The following is a 16,955-nucleotide window of genomic DNA, read 5'->3' as shown; positions in this document are numbered from 1 at the left end:
ATAAATTTGGAGGGGGGGGAGAGAGAGAGAGAAAGACAGGCCACGGGAGCAGCTTTGACTCATCCTCCTCATTATGGGCTGCCGAGGCCTGCCTTCGCCTGTCTCTTAGTAACCCTGGGAAAAGGAGGAGCCGGGAGATCAGCTGTCAATGGCCCTCCCTCTCCCTCTCTCTCTCCCCCCCCCCCGGCCAGCCACATTCCCCGGCGCTCCGTAAGAAGCCAAGCCCTTCCCTCCTGGGCTCCCATTCATAAGCCCCGGTGCGGGACGAGCCGGCCAGCCAGCAGCTCTCCGGGAAAGAGGCGAGAAAGCAGCAGCATCACCACCACCTCGGAGGAGGCCAGGGCAGCATCTTCCTCTCCTCCACCCGTTCGCCCCCCCTCCGCTAAAAAAAAAAGAGACAAGGTAAGCAAAAAAAAGTCTCCCTAACTTAAAACCGCTTAGGATTTAAAGAGATGGGAACGTGATCCTTGTGTCAGAGCCGGGGATGAAAATATTGGGTTGTGTGTGTGTGTGTGTGTGTGTTTAATTAAATCAAAAGGAAATTAAAAAGACCGATTTATGGGGGGGGGAGGGGAGAAGCGGCGGCTGGGCGCCCGAGTGGGAGCGCCGGAGGGTTTCCACGAGGGATGCGGAGTGGAATCGAAGAGTCGCGGCTCCGAGGAGAGCGAGAGAAATGGGAAGGAGGGGCAGCACCGCTTAAGGATTTGGGGTGGCGATGATGGGTGATGATGAATGCTGCTGCTTCTCCCCTTCCTGTGGCTAAAACCGCTGCAATGTGGGGCAGGATCCCCCGCGGGCAAGGTTTGTCGTCGGCTGTTTATTCCCCCTCCTAAGAACCTTTCTTGGGATGGGGGGGTGAAATGTTGCTTGGCTCTTGAGTTGGGGGGGGTCCAGAAGGAAAGGGGGAGATCCGGGGCGGGGGAGGGCTTGGAAAGGGCTCGATTCGATCTCAGGACCCTCCCAGACTTTTGGGGGGCAGGGGGCATCCAAGCCAGCCCCACTGGGCGATTGGGGGCAGCGGTTCAGGAGGGCCCCGCTTGCGGTTGTCGATGAGAGTAGGGCGCCCCCCACACACACAAAACAGGTGGGGCTGGCATGGATCTGCTTTTGGGACGAGGGGATTTAAAGCCGAGCCCGTCTCTCTAGGCAGGCTGCTGCTGGCCAGAGAAGAGGAGAAAGAGAAAATTAATTTAAAATGAAGTCGCCCGGTTCGGTACCTTTCCAGGTAGGCGGCTCTCCACGCTGTTGCTCATCTCCCTTTGAGATCCGTATAAAGGGCTGGTCCAGCGAAACAACAGGCGGTTCATTAATTACGGGGTTTAAATGGTTTCAGATGGGACTGTGCTCTTTTCCTTAGACACCGGTCATTTAAAGAAACATTTTCAAGGCAGGTTGGGGTTTGTGAGTTTTTTTTAAAAGCCTGTGGACAAGGTGGACTTCAGCGTTCATTATCCTTCATGCGTAAGAAAAATGCAGAATGTGTTGTTTGGATAAAGGGGGGTGGTGGTGTTTGTAAAACTTCTATTTTTTAAAAAAGTATCCCCTCCAAAATGGGGAGAGAAATAAGGAGGGAGGTATTGACTATATTTCAACAAACCTTTGTATGTTTAATAATAATAATAATAATATTAGATGATTATTATGTTTATGGCCTACGTTCTAATAAATTGCATCCATTTTTAAAATGACTTACTTTCATATCAATCCTCTAGAAGCCAGGTAATGCTAGCACTTTACAGTGGAGAAAACTGAGTCCAGCCAAGGGAAGAGAAACATTTTATAAACAAACAAACCTTTTTATTTGAAAACATGCATCTTCTGCCTTACCCCTTAGAAACTCTGGGCAGCTAGCAATGTTAAAATACTATGCTGAGCAATCAAATACTTGGTTATAATTTAAAATAAAAACTGCCAGGCATCAATATGCATGAACAGGAGAAGAAGATAATAAAAAATACCGCTGATCATGGAATCCTCTTCAGAGAAGATGCATGTCTGGGATTAATACTCCTAATTAGGTGCACTTTATGCTCAGAGGGGAAAGACAGACATTTCCTACAACACAGACATATATTAATTGATTTCCTGTATTTTTCTCCTCTTGTCTTTGAGATCCTCTCCCAAAGCCATTCACCAAATTAAAAAGCCAAAGAGATTCCTATGCAGGCAGAAGGGGGATACCATCCCACTTAAATCTTAGTCCCCACCTAAAAAAAAAAAAAAAGCGCAGTTGAAAGGAAGAAAGTTAAGCTGGGGGAAAATAAAGGAAGGAACTCAGTTCTTCAAGGCCAGAACGAACTGTTGAGCAGTCATAGGCCCTTTTCTTCAAGTTCAGATGAAGTTCTGGTTCATCTTTCCTTGGTATTCCCACACAGAGTGGCCTCAAGGGCTCCAGGTATATTTTTTTCAGGGCCAATGGTGGGTAGGGGGTTCTGAGTGCTGCAACCCAACAAGCCACCTTATTCCTTCCCAACTCTTTTTTCCTAAGGAAAAAAGCTGAGCATCCTTTCTGGGCAGGGTGCAGGGAGAAATGGTCCGGAAGTGCAACAGAAGTGGCACACTTTCACAAACATTCCCTACCACCACCACACACGCACACAAAAAACACCCTGCTTTTAAATATTGTTGCAAGCTGCATTAAGTCCTTAGAGGAAAGACAGAGTATAAATCAAGTAAATAAGTAAGTAAACAAACAACAGTGCCCTCTTGATGGCTTAACACATCTGCCACACACTAGGTTTGGAAAAAGAATATCAACTGGACTCCCAGGGGAGGAGATTTGGAGTGGATTCAAGGGGAAACCTGTCTCCATTCTTGGTTGATGAAACTTAAGACAGCACGTTTTAAAAACTAAAGAAGTTCAGCTCTGTGCACAAAGCTGTACGGTACTGGTAGATTTTACTGAATAGCAGTCTCATTGGCTACACCCCACCTGAAGAGTTCCAAATCGCAGGCAGTTATATTGACTCCAATCATAAGTCAGCTGTAGCAGTGTCAAAAAGTGGAATCTTTTGTAAAGCTAAGGGGTCTTAATCGTTAATGAAGACCCAGTAACTGCTGAAAAGCTCAGTGGTTTAGGTAGAGGTTGGGAGTTTGATCTCTTACTGTCCCTTCTTGACAGGGGCTGGACTCAATGATCCATAAGATCCCTTCCAGCTCTGCAGTCATAAGATGATGATGATGTTCCAAAAACATTTTGCATTACAACCGGGATAACTCACAGCAGTGTATTGCCGATAAGCAAATACCTCCCCCTCCCCCAAACCCTCTGGTACTGTAAGCAATACACCCCAACTCTGAGGGGGAAAGTGGGCCAAATGGCTGATCATGTCATGGCCCCCCATGAATCAATAAGTCTGGATGCTCTGACCCTGAGAGTGGAGATTAGATATAACCTGCTTGATTTAGCATATTAACACTGAAATAATCAATTCTGCATTAACAGGAGGACAAAAGGACTGATATTTAGAGAAGAGACGGCATTTCAATTTCACATTTAAAATGTTGTGTTCAAAGGGTTAGAGCCATTCCTCCTGTTTAATGGGAAAATAACTGTTCTAGCATTTAATAATAAATTCTAATATAATGTTCCAAAGCATTTCCTTTGACTCCTGACTCTATTAAATCACTGGTGTTGAATACCCAGGAGGACTTAAGGTCCTGCAGCATCTCTTGGTACATCTAACATGGAATGCATTTTCCATCTTCTGAGTTCATGGAGTCTTAGGAAGGCAGGTCTCTCTCTCTCTTAGGGCATGCTTCTCTACCGTTTGGAGGAAAATATTCTACGGATCCTGGGGTACCCTCCACCCTATTCCACCCCCATGGGTCCGCAGGACTGCAGTCTAAGTGATTGAGAAAACAGGTTCCCCCAAGAATAAGACAGGGAGAGAAACCAGGACATGAGCCAATCCAATTCCATCCAGTCCAGACCTCCTTTGAATTGCATGACCCAAGGACATTGCTGGCCCTCGTCAACAGACCAATGTGCCTTCAACTCAATTCTGACTGATGGCAACGCTTTTCAGGGTTTTCTAGGTAGAAAGTACTCAGAAGTAGCTTACCATTGTCTTCTTCTGGGGGCTCCCTGGGACTGTACAGCTTGCCCAAGGCCACACGGGATGGCTCTGCTCACTGAAGGCACAGTGGGAAATCGAACTCCCAACCTTTAGCTCCACAGCCAGATGCCTAATTCACACTGAGTTATCCAATCAGCAGCATCAATACAGTTGGAAAAATCCAGCTGACTCCTTTTTCAATGTTATTTTACCATAATCTCAACCCTAGGCCAGTTCTCTTAGTTGTCCATGTGTACATGCCCAAGAATGAAAGCATGTGTGTGTATACATTCACTGATGTATGCACAAGAGCCACCCCAAGTTTCCCAAGGGTGGCATTTGGACTGCCATGTGCTTCCCATCTTCCCAAGATGAAACATTTCCCCCTTGGAAGCAAAATCTGCACACGCCCTGCTCTCTAGCTCTTATCGCATCAAACTGGGCACTCAGACAGCATAAGCCAAGCCTGAGGCACAGGCTGAAGGGAGGAGGGGAGGCAGTGTGGAGGGAACACAGCCCAGAAAAAGAGCCTGCGAAAAAACTGTGAGTGATTTGAAACAGCCAAATCTCAAAACTCCATCTCCCCCCCCCCCCATTATTTCCTTTGCATGCTTCAACTTCTGCAGCAATTGACAGAGTTTGGAAATGTGACTTTGAGGGCAAAACTCCCAGAATCTGGGGACAGTCATCCAGTAAAGTCACTTTTCCAAGCTTTGGGCAATGACGTAAGGTTTTAATGATAGACTGAAGAAGTGCGGGCCCTCCATAAATTCCTGGATTCCAGCTCCCACCAGCTCTTACCAGCAAGTGTGAGGAACAGGAGGAGATTGAGAGTTTGTAAAGGAGGGCTACAAGTCTGTTACCCCCTGGGTTTGTAAAGGGGGGTGGAGGCAGGGTTATGTTCTGCCATCTCTATCTCCTGCGTCATATTAAAAATATTAAATATAGAAATCCACCATCTTACAATTATCTCTCAAATGCTTGCTATTTTCTTCCTGCTTTTCTCAAGTCCTCCTCCTTCTCTTCTTAGCCTCAACAGGCAAGCAAATTAGGCTTAAACCATACAATACAAGCATATATGTTCAGCGAACCCTATTAATTGTCGTAGCGCAAGCTTTCCCACCTCCGGTATCTTATAAGTGAGCTTGCTTTGTTCCTTCCAAGGACCGATCTTGGAAGGTAAACACAGGCATCCTTTCCAAGTCTGATTACACAGACTTCTAACAATGTGCTAGCAATATAATCGTACCCTATGATACAAAAGGTAGGCTTCAATTTCCCAAGTGCAAATATTGCCTTGTTGCATAACCAAACCATATTCAACAAGAAGAGGCGTTTTGTGACTAGATTTGCCCCTTTAACTTAGGGTACATTTTTATTTCTCCTCTGTGACAGACTTCAAACTTCAAGGAATGATTGAGTGTAATGGGGACCCTTTTGTAACCTGTACAGTGATTAGAGGGCCTGGCGTGCTCTGGTCCATGGGGTCACGAAGAGTCGGACACGACTAAATGACTAAACGACGACAGTGATTAGAGAGAAGGGTGTGAATTAATAGTGCGTTTAGGTGAACAGGAATTTTTAATCTGAGCCCAAGCCAGTTGTTTAATGTGGGAAATGGAGAGGGAGTAGGCTTCACGCCTAACAGGAAGTCCGGCCCTTCTGACCCAGAAGCTTGACCCCAATTCACAACCACACCAGGCTGATTGTTAGCAAAACATCCAAAGTTTTGCGGTAGAAGCGCCAAGGGCTGGGTGTACTCAGAAGTCATACAGCCCTGGTTGCAGAAATACTGTGTCACTAAATTGCAAATTCACCTAAAAGTTTGCATCTGCAAATTGAAATGTTTGGATACAGCTATGGAAACTATGACTCTAATCAACACAGAAAAACAATATGTATCGCCAGGTATAAATATAAATATATAAATATTATTTATTTCAACAGGCTTATTCCCAATACATTTACAAAAGGCCTGCATGCCAATTTTTGTATTATATTATTATTTCTTTTTTGTTCCTTGGGATTCAGTCTTGGTCACGTTTCTACCTATTGGTGAATGGCTTTTGATCTCTGTGCCTGTTTATTTTGCTGCCCAGGTTCTGATAATTGTAGGTTGACGACTCCAAGTTCTTTAATCTCTCTCCTTCTTTTTTAAATTAAATTAAATTAAACCATTTAATTAATTAATTTTAAATTGATGGGACAGCCCTTCAAAGAGAAGACACCTTCCTTTCCCGCACCTGCCTAAAAAGACTTCTTTCTAGCAGCTCTTGCAAGAGTGAACCATCCTCTCCAAAGCACGACATGCAACCATCATCCTACCCTAACCTTAGAACTGCAGAAGTGAAAGGGAGCCTATAGATCATCAAGTCCAGCCCCTGTCCAGGAGGCACAGTGGAGATTCGAACTCACAACCTCTGGCTTTGAAGCCCGATCCCTAAACTACTGAGCTATTACGAGCGTATTAAAACAACATATTCAGTCACTGTTTGAGAGCCTTAGAGAAATACATAGGTAGTAAGGTATTCTTTGCATTCCCCGGAGCCCTTTCTCTGCATGGCCCCTGCTCTCCTGAAATGAAAGGGTGCCAACCAGAAGGGGAAAAAAGGCCTTTTTTTCTGACACAGTCTGTAAACCCGCGTCCCAATCGCCAAGCTGTGCAATTTACAAACACAACGAAAACATGTACCAAACGCGTACCTGGGGAGTGGGGGAGATAGCAGAAACAACAAAGATAGCAGTGAAAAGAAAGCAATTAGAATTTAAAAGATAGCAGTGAGAATTTCACATCTGAAGACCAGATCTGAAATTCATTAAAAATATGTTTGTGAACAAACCCCAAGAAGCAGTGTGGCATGCTGCTACAGTGTTGAGAGATCCAAGATCCAGTCTCCACTGAAACGCCACAAGGAATGCTGGGCTAGCCATTCTCTCCCGGTTTGACCTACCTCACAGGGTGGTTGTTGTGAGGATAAAAAGAGGAGAGGAGCTCAGCACACTACCTCGAATTCCACGGAAGGCAAACAGAACATTGGTGGAACAAATAAAATCAAATAGATGCATACCAGGTGGTTGACACCAAGGGGAAGCATTCTGCTCCCAAACAGGCTATATTTCCCTGGTTGCTGCAAATAGAAAGCTGTGCCTACTGTTTTATTTGTACAAACATGTTTCTGGAGCTGGGGTTAGAAAAAAATGTTCACTTAATATGTCTGCTGCTTTTTTTTCCTGGTGGAAAAAATCACTGACAGCAGGCGCTTCTTTGAAATAATTAAAGCTAAGTGTTTCAAGGCGGGGGGGGTGTCACCCCAGGTACAAGGTCCACATGTGAGGCAGCCCCCCTCATATTTTCCCCGTCACCCCACACTAGGTCTGCAATAATATTTTCCATCCTCTCGCTCCGTTCCCTTTGGAGGCTTCTGGCTTTGTTTAGACAAAAGTCTTCCCTCTGCCGCCGCAATAATTTTTAAGGCCGAGAGCGTCTATTCAGAAGGGAAATTGGAATTCATTTGCTGTTAGTTCTGCTGAGCGACCCGGCCGGATGAGTTTATGAAGCCTGCAGAGCATTAGCTAGAGACTAGCAGAAGAGCCGCGGCCAAGCAGAAACACTGGGGGCGAAATCTTGGCTTTTCTTTTCTTTGCCCACCGTACCATGATCTGCAGCCATGTGTAAAATGCTCTGTAAACACAAATCGGCTGGCACTACTGCCTTGCTGGCAGAAAGGGCCTTGTTTCTTATAGTACTGCTCAGCCCAGAGCAGACCTTGGGCGAGAGACCGACACTGCTGCTCCCTAACTTATAGGAAGGACTATCCTATGGGCTGCTGAGCCAGTAAAGTAACAAATACAGTAAAATTAAATATAGAGCTTGTGTGAGACCACAGAAACCAACACAGAGGAGACTGCTTTCTCTATATATAATGTATTGATCTGATCTCAACATTTCCCTGTTGACCGGCACTGAGGTAGAAGACATTTCTATGCATCAGAGATGATTAGGTCCCTTAGAATAATGATGGGGAAAAGCAAAATTACCTGTGCTTATGGGAGGTACTCAGTTGTACATCTGAATGAATTCCCGTTCACTGTTCACAATCTTCCAAGCAGGAGGTACTGCCTGTAGAAACAGAAGGATGAAACACTCTGTGATCAAGCTGTTCCTCTTGATGAACAACACAAGTCCCTTCAGGTGTGGAACAGACTTACGCCTCTGAATGTTTAATGTCTTAGACGTCTGAATGCTCCACTCCCCTTTAGACCATATAATTTGTTTGTACGAGAGCAAAGACAGTATTGCAAATACTGTACTGAGGAGCATCTTTGATTTGCAAGGCTGAAAATTACACGAGAAGCTCTATACATCCCCTAACCTTGCCCTAAAGCTGGTTGCGTAGACAGAAGTGATAGATGGGGGTTTTCCAGAGCAAGAGGGAAAATAAATAGATACAAAAGTCTGGAGCATGTGTGGACTATCATCACCTACAGTATCTGAAGCCTACACAGTTGCTGGGTTATATGGTACTGTATTGGGTTCTGTTGAGATAACCTGTCATAGGGCGGTTAAGTTTGTTTAGGGTTCATTCACACTGACAATTTGTTCAGCTTTTTCTTGGTCCCGTGATACTGGTGCAGCATCCCGATGGCCGCCCAAAACTTTTGTCAAAAATGGGGCAAAAAATGTTGCTTTCCAGATTTTTTATCACACCACTGCCCAGGTCTTGCTGTTTATCATCTATAATTCTAACCACTACACCAGATTATCCCTCTAAATTCCCCCACAAGAAACACATATAGTAGAAAAGTAGTTCTCAGCCAGGTCATGGCAGGCAAACTTAATGGCGAATTTTTTTTTTTTTAAAAAAAGGCTTCCTTTTTAAAGGTAGAAAGTTTTTAAAAAGACTGCTCTAAAAATAATAATGAGGGGAAAGGATTCATAAAATAATTATGAGGACTAAACAAGATGGAGGAGGAGGGCAAGCTTTATCCAATCTTGTGACTTAAATTGGTATTTAGCAGCAGGGGGGTGATGATATCGGGTGAAGGCCAGCAGGAAGGTGTGCTGCATTGTTTTATACTTTTAATTGACTGTTACTCCGGGAGCTTGTTATGATTTCATTCCACGCTTTGAATAGATCAGGCCTGCTGTGTGCAGAACAAGACCACTAATCTGTCTAGCCAGTTATCATGTAGCACGAACGTGTTTCTGCTCCATTTTTTCCCCCCTGGCACACACAGACCTGCTGTTTACTGTATTTATTTCACAACCCTGGAGCATTAGGCAGGGTGAGGTGGCTACCATAGGGAGCAGGTTGGGCCCAGATCAAAAAATGCTACATCAAAGCGGATTAAGAGGCTTCCAAATGGATGCTTGCACAGCCCACACCCTTCCTTTTGCTCCAGAGTTTCTATACAGTAATACGTACTTTAAAAGCCAGAGTTGTGACAGACTAGGACTCAGAAGACCTGGGTTCAAATCCCTGTTTTCCCATGGAAACTCACTGGGGGTGGGGGTGGTAATGGTAAACTCACTCCTTCAATATTTAACACACCTAAAAATACCCATTAGGGTCACCAACGGTAGGAGTATTCTTGACAGCGTATAAAGCACCGTGTCCCCTGAGGTAGGGTCATTCCAGAGCCTTGTGGCATATTTATATAACTGCTGCCAGAAACCCAGTGGAATAATACAGGAGCTGAGTGAACTCACTGGATACTGGGGGAGAACAGCATTGTTGCTGGGAGCTGCTATGAGATCTTCTACTAATGGGGTCCTCGAGCTGATAGCTAGTCCTGTGCTACAGAGGTTTTCCCCCCCATCCTATTATGGATTATTATTGGATGAAGCAAGATGTTCAGCCATCCCATCCCCTCTCACAAGTCTTTGGGATGAACTAAAATATTCCTGCATGCTTTTGATTCTTGGAAGGCAATACGTTTTGGTCTAGCACAGCTAGTTATCATGAACATCCATTTAGGGGGGGCTGCTACGTGTTTTGGCTGAACCATTTCAGCGTGTGGGCCACCTGTCATGTGAGCCCTTGCCCACTGCCCAGACCAGCCTTGTTATCTCAGCTGAGGTATGGGAGAATGAAGCCTCACAAAGCAGTTAAAAATTTTTTTCTGCAATATCACTCCATCCCCTAGCAATTCGGGATTGAACGTCAAACCGTACTGAGATGTTCTGCAGAGATGTGAGAGAAAATGTGTGGTCAAGCGTGAAGAGGAAAGCTGCTCTGTGTTGGTTTAAGGGAAGTGCTGTGTCCTTGATTTGAAAGATGTGTATGTGGCTGTTTTTCAAATACTGCACCCAAAATACTTTTACAGCCAATAAGGTGTAAAATATATACATGTTTTAATAAAATGATAGGGGAAATCAGAATGTCCTTTTTAAGGACAAGGAGACTGATTTTCACGAGACAATTTTTCATGAGTTGGGGGGGGCTACCAGGAGTGAAGGTAGCCCCCTAAGTTGTAGTAGCAGTTAAGAAAAAGTGCTGGGTCGTCTCACTAGGTCTCCAGCTCAACATGGCTTGGGCGGAGTTTTTGGAAAGAACGATTTCCATTGTTCTGTTTACTAGAAGATTACAACCTGTCTCTTCTCCAAGGAACTCTTGTCCTTTTCACAACAACTCTGCAAGGTCGGCTAGCTGAGCAAGGCTACAAAAGGTGAGGGAAGCTGCCCTGTTGGGAGACAAGACCTCGAGACACCTGGCATGGCGTGACCACTCCATGAATCCTACAAAAGGAGGATGAGAGAGGCATTAATTCCACAACATTCTTTATGCTGATTTATTGCGCCTGTGTAAAATTAGGAAGGAGTTCCATAATTTAAACAGAATTGCAATGCATCTCACTTGAGTTGGGAAGGTTGTCCCTGATGACCTGTGTGCCAGGCAAATCTCCTACCCAGGAATTACTAACTTTGGATGGATAATGTCAAGGCACCTGATATCCCTCCATATGGTTCTTGGTCTTTAAACCAATCTCGGAATGGACAGCCCCTTCCAATGGAGGACTGGCATCCTAAAGAAGAACCATCTGGCATACAGAATGTGCTTGCACGTCAAACCCACTATTACAGACTGCAAAAGTTTGCCTTCACCTTGTGTGCCACTGCCTTGTGGGTCGACAAAAAAAATGATTTAATAATGCAGTTTGGGCTTTGATTATAAGCACCCTCGCAAAGCCACTCATGAGCAAACAAACTTCAAAAGGGCAGGAAAATATCAAAGCAGCTCTTAACCGAGCTGGCTTCCCACTGGAAAGGCCGAGCTGTGAATAAATAAAGACAAGCCTCACATTTGATGATAAAAATAAAAGTGCTTAACAGAAGTTCTGGCTTTGACTTCCCTCACCTTCACTGCAGCACAGAAGGAGATGTCCAGGCCAACTTGATCTGGGGCCAAACCATTTTAGTCTGCTTAGTCAGAATTTTAGACCAAGTGGGGGGTCATTTATAACTGAGGAAACCCATAATTTGCAGTTTGTCTGGATGCAAAATCACAAGTCTACAAGAACTTGCCAACTATTATAATTATGATCTGTTTATTTCTAGGCATTTTTTTTACTGTGCTCATGTCCTGAGGGCCTTCAGAGCAGCTTAAAAGGTTTAAAATGCCCACCAAAACTACGACTAAATACTACGTAGAATGTAAAGACAACACAATTATGAACGGAAACTGTGCAGCCAAACCCCTAAAGAGCTGACTCCACTTCTGAGACACTGATTCTCTCATAAGACAACTGAGCAGACACTGTGACAACAGTGGTTGGTTTGAAAGCCAAATTACACAAGCCGCAGAGAGACATGATGCAGTATTACCTATTTGAATGATCTACCCTTTAAAAAAATGTACATACATATGTGAGAGGGGAAAGCGAGGGCAATCCCTAACCAACTTAATTTAATTTGAAAAAAATAAAATCCTCTCCCTCATAGAGAGATAGAGAGATTGATTGATTGATTGATTGATTGAATCTCAGAAATACTTCCACAACGTGATCTGTCCAGCTTACAGACTGCTAAATTGCCATTTTCTTTTCACTTTCTCTCAGCCTCCATTTATGATCTGTAAAATGGGAACAGCCACAATGTACAGTATTAGTGTTACCACCCATCTGCACCAGTTCCGTTGTTTTCAGGGCAAGGAAATGCATTGTAACTACTTAGATGTATTTCGTGGAGAGGGATTAGCCGTGCAAAGGAAAAAGGCTGCAGTTAAACTTATTTTCCTGTTGGTGAGCCTTGTGAATACCATATTTGAGGGTGAGGACAGTGCCGGTTCACACAGAGGCACCATAATCTCTTAATAAGCGCAACATTGAGAAATCACTTTTGAGCTACCTATTCACAGAGCTGGTACTTTTCATTATTTTTAACAAGTTCAGCTTCCAAAGCTAGAAAACTTAGAGAAGTGTAACATCAAAGTAATTGTAGATTTTGGACTTCACAGCATTATTGGGAGAGAGGGCACTCTTTAACATGTAAGGTATATTTATTTATTGGTAGGAGGGCACTCTTTAACATGTAAGGTTTATTTATTTATTTATTTATTTATTTATTTATTTATAATATTTTAACCCTGCCTTTCTCCTTGAAATTACATCGCTTCCTTCAAATTGTAGTTAGCCACTCCTACCTTCAAAAATTCAGCACACATTTCTTGCCCCCAAGCCCTACCACAATGTAATTAGTGGTGCATCTAACTAACTTTAGATTCTGGATTTAATGGTCTTATGGGGGCCACTTCTATAGATGTTAATGTGTCTTGCTTCTTATGACATGGTGTTTCTACAATATCTTGAAAGGGAAGCCAATAGTTGCATAATGTGTTAATATTGTGTTTTTACTGTCAGAAAGGATGCGGGAGTGTGTCTTTAAAATTTTCTAACTCAAGTGCCAAAATAACCTGACTAGTCTAACATTAACTTTGGGAACACGACACATATTTGCATCAGGCAGCAAAATACCTTGGTCCTCTTTCCTAGAGTCTAACTGATACAGAGGAGAGGGGAAGGAGAGGCAGATGAAATCTACTGATGTGCATGCATGTAAGAATCAGGCCTTTATCTCTTCAAATGTTGGCTCTGATAAGCACAGTGTATCCAATGTTTCCTTCAAAAAAAGCTCACTCTGCTAGCGCAAAACAAGGATGGGCTTTTCTTCCCTGCCTTTTAGAACCAAACAAGCTTTCCAGAACAGAGGCTTGGGTGGTGCAAAGCTACTATGTGAGGACTCATTTGCCAAAGTTGCAAATTAATTCAGTCATTTAATATTTGAAAAAAATCCAGATTCCCTTTCATTTCCAACATCAGGGCATTGCACTGGCCAAATATTTTACTTCCTTTCCTCCATCCTCATTCCATAGTCCTATCCAAAAGGAAGAACAAATCTAACAAAATTAAAATGCCAGATACTACACAAGATGCATGCAAATACAAATAGTGTAATAATTGACATTCAGATAAGGCCAAATTCTTTGTCTTTCCCCAAACATATACTAATAACTTTACCTTTTTGGCTTAGCCAGACGTGGAGCATGATTATGTTTTTGACTTAAGTCATTACGAAGACTCATCCAAAGGAAAACCTCCAGCACTGAACACCTTTGGTTTTAGACGCAGCTTTGATCAATTAATTTCATGTGATACTTTTTTTTTGGGGGGGGGGAGTCCCAGCCGTCTCTGAGAAACCAACAGTGACATTGGCAAACATGCCCAGCTAAATAAATAAATAAATAAATAAATAAATAAATAAATAAATAAATAAATAAATAAATAAATAAATAAATAAATAAATAAATAAATAAATAAATAAATAAATAAATAAATAAATCCTTTAGAAGTGACCTTTTGAATTCTAAACCCCACTCCAATGGCCGACAGTTTGGTCAGAGACCTTGTGGGGAAATAACTACTCCTGAATCCAGCTAGCCACTTAGTCCAGAGAGAAAAAGCCTACATGACCAGGAGCAGTCAATCTATTGGCTTTTTTTCTTTTCTCTCTCTCTCTCTGGATTACAGTACGGTCCATCCATGAGCCAAGCTCGCCAACTGGGGATTCTGGGAAATGTAATACAACCCACCACCAACTTTGTCTCTCCCTCCCCCTTCCTTTGGGAGGAAGGCCACCTATAAACAAAACAAAAAATAGATATTTCCCTTGTGTGGCTGTCCAGGCCTCTAAAGAGAAGGTGAGGTGGTTACCTCAGGAGGAAGAGACTGGGCGCCTGAAGGAAGGGCAGCAAATTTTTGGTTATTTCATAGCCAATGACTCCACAGGCAGCCATTTTACTTCCCTCCTCCCCAAATGCCTGGTGCTTGTGGTTGGAGGCCTTGTGGGAAAATGGCTGCCCCTTTTTGTGGTACCTCATCAATGCCAGGACAGGTTTCCAGTTAGGCCTTAGGTGTGAAAGTCACTTGGCTGGCTTTGGCTGCTGTATACACCTGTGTGTGTGTGTGTGCACGTGCGCACGCTTTGGTGCTTCGCCTCAGACAGGTGAAGAATAAAGTGTGTCGGCCTATTCTTATAAACGCTTCCTTGCCTCAGAACAACATGACAGCCGTGAGGGAGGTTGTGTTGGGATTTAGCAACCTGCCTAGGCCGCCTTTCAGAGGTTTTGGCTGAGGGGGACCTCTCTGGGCTGGGGCAGCTGCCAATTAATCCTGCAGCAACCAATCGTTCCCCCTCTGCCCCAGAATTTTGACCAAGACCCGCCTCTCTACTCAAGAGTTCTTTCCCTCCCCATTTTACCCCCTGCCAGAAGTCTGCTAGCCATGGAGGAAATCAGTCATGAAGCTAGTCAGTTGAGTTCTGCTCATGTAATCAGGCATTATTTTTATACATAATGCTGTTTATTTTGATCTGTTCAGAACTGTGAGTAAATCGAACGTTTAGCATGCATTGGTGCTTTCACTTCCAGGAGACGCTCTGATGGCTTTCTTTAGTGTACAAACACGTTTTCCAACTGCTGTTTCTTTTGTATTTTGCAGGCAAAGTGACAAAGCAGACTGCTGAATATTAATCTAGGATTGCACGCGTAGTATGGCATTTTAGGAGCACCCAGGATCATCTCCCTATGACTGCCCGAAGACACTATTCTTTGCCACGAACTCTAATGACCCCTCGCTTGTATTCAGACGGGACGATGGGCGGCATTGCCCAAATTACCCCCTTCCTGTACCTGAGTAAGGGAAGCGTCGCCTCCAACCGGCAGCTGCTCTTAGCCCGTGGGATCACGTGCATCATCAATGCCACGATTGAGCTCCCCAATCTCAACTACCCTGAGTTTGAGTACTTCAAAGTGCCTGTGGCTGACATGCCCAACGCCCCTATCTCACTTTATTTTGACAGCGTGGCTGACAAGATCCAAAGCGTGGCGCGGAAGCACGGGGTCACGCTGGTACACTGCGCCGCTGGCGTGAGCCGATCGGCCACCCTCTGCATCGCCTACCTGATGAAATATCAGAACGTCACCCTCTACGAAGCTTACAACTGGGTGAAATCGAGACGCCCGGTCATCCACCCCAATGTTGGCTTCTGGCGTCAGCTCATCCAATACGAACGGGAGCTTTATGGGAGGAACACCGTCAAAATGGTACAGACTGCCTATGGCATGATGCCAGACGTTTATTTGAGGGAGAGGAGAACCTTTGTGCCTTACTGGGGGATTTGAAGATGGCCGACAAGAACAGAAAAGTCAAAGCTGTTCCAAAAGCTATCCGAACTGAGAGTGTTACCATCTCCTCTAATGGACAACTTTTAATTCCTTCTGAGACAGCAATGCATTGATTTCAAAGCACTAAACCAGCAACCCCCAAATCTGGGGGGGCCTTAATCCTACATCCTGTGGAATTAACGTTGCATCAAGGTTTCCTTTGTGAACATGTCTGGTGTCTGCAGAACAAACCCACACCCTTTTTTCGGTGATATCACTTCATGAAGCCAGGCACTTAATGATGGCGGAAAACGTGTGACTCAAACATTGTTTGGCAATGCAGCAGCTTTTTCTTTTGTGCTTTTTGTTTCTTCTTTGTTAAAAATAAATCTCAAGAGAGATGGACTTGACCATTTCCCAGAGAAGAGTTTATTGTTTCATGTTGGATTTTGAAAAACACAAATTAGTAGTTGATGTCCAAATGCAGATAAGTAATATGTGATTAGAAGCTTATTTTAAAATACTCTTTAAAATTATCCAGAGAGAGATTTCATCCACTATGGGATAATTTACAGTTCACTTTGGATTTTCAGTTGTTTTGGGTGGGCGGGTGGGTGGTTGCTAACTAGACAATCTGCCACAAATAAAATAATTTAGACAATTAAGATGCTGTGTCCCTTTCCTTCTTTGCAGGTGTTGGTCTCACTCTGTTCAGCACCAGTTGTTGTTCTAAATCAGGGTATTTTGGTAACAGCATTTCTGAGCATCCTTCTGCAAAATGGGTCAAGTGAAATTCAAAGTATAAAAACCACATAATTCCACAGTACAACCAGAAAGACAAGCAGGGCTGTATCATCAGGGGGATAAATCATTGCGGTCAACGCTCCAGTGTGCTGCAGTACCTGGGCAAAAGAGTTAAACAACATTTTCCCTTCAATGGATGTCAAAGAGAGTTCAGAATAGGCAACAGTTGAGCTTTTTCAGAGAAGACTCTTAAGAAGGCCCTTCCCGACAACAGCAGTCATGCAACTCTGGATGGTGGTGAGAGCAAAAGGGAAGATATTAAGGTCTCACTAGACTGATGTGGTAGGAGGTGGTCTTTCGGTTAATCTGGTCTCAAACAGGTTTATCACCCCCAACGCACTTTTGCACACTTGAAAACGTTGATTTAATATGGGGGTGGGAAGACGATAACACAGTGCTATAAAAGGTGCTGCTAAGGAACACTGAGAAATCA

At 43.9% G+C, this 16,955-nt stretch overlaps 1 protein-coding gene across 2 annotated transcripts; it reads left to right on the top strand.

The window, feature by feature from the left end:
• The first annotated feature begins 193 nt into the window (after positions 1-193).
• DUSP14 (dual specificity phosphatase 14) lies at positions 194-16,226 on the top strand. Of its 2 annotated transcripts, none has more exons than XM_020786850.3 (2): positions 194-402; positions 15,054-16,226. In XM_020786850.3, the coding sequence occupies exon 2, from the start codon at positions 15,140-15,142 to the stop codon at positions 15,734-15,736; it is 597 nt and encodes a 198-aa protein (XP_020642509.1). In that variant the 5' UTR covers positions 194-402; positions 15,054-15,139; the 3' UTR covers positions 15,737-16,226. The 2 variants fall into 2 exon arrangements, with proteins under 2 accessions (XP_020642509.1, XP_020642512.1); XM_020786853.3 differs by lacking the exon at positions 194-402 and adding an exon at positions 4,534-4,601.
• The last annotated feature ends 729 nt before the right edge of the window (positions 16,227-16,955 follow it).

This window comes from Pogona vitticeps, chromosome 7 (genome assembly GCF_051106095.1).
Source record: "Pogona vitticeps strain Pit_001003342236 chromosome 7, PviZW2.1, whole genome shotgun sequence".
Taxonomy (NCBI): Eukaryota; Metazoa; Chordata; class Lepidosauria; order Squamata; family Agamidae; genus Pogona; species Pogona vitticeps.
Note: the sequence above shows the minus strand (reverse complement) of the source record. Positions and strands in the feature narration are given on the sequence as shown.

Bases quoted from the DNA above. Each gene is read 5' to 3' on its own strand.
- DUSP14 (XM_020786850.3), top strand. From the start codon at position 15,140: ATGACTGCCCGAAGACACTATTCTTTGCCACGAACTCTAATGACCCCT.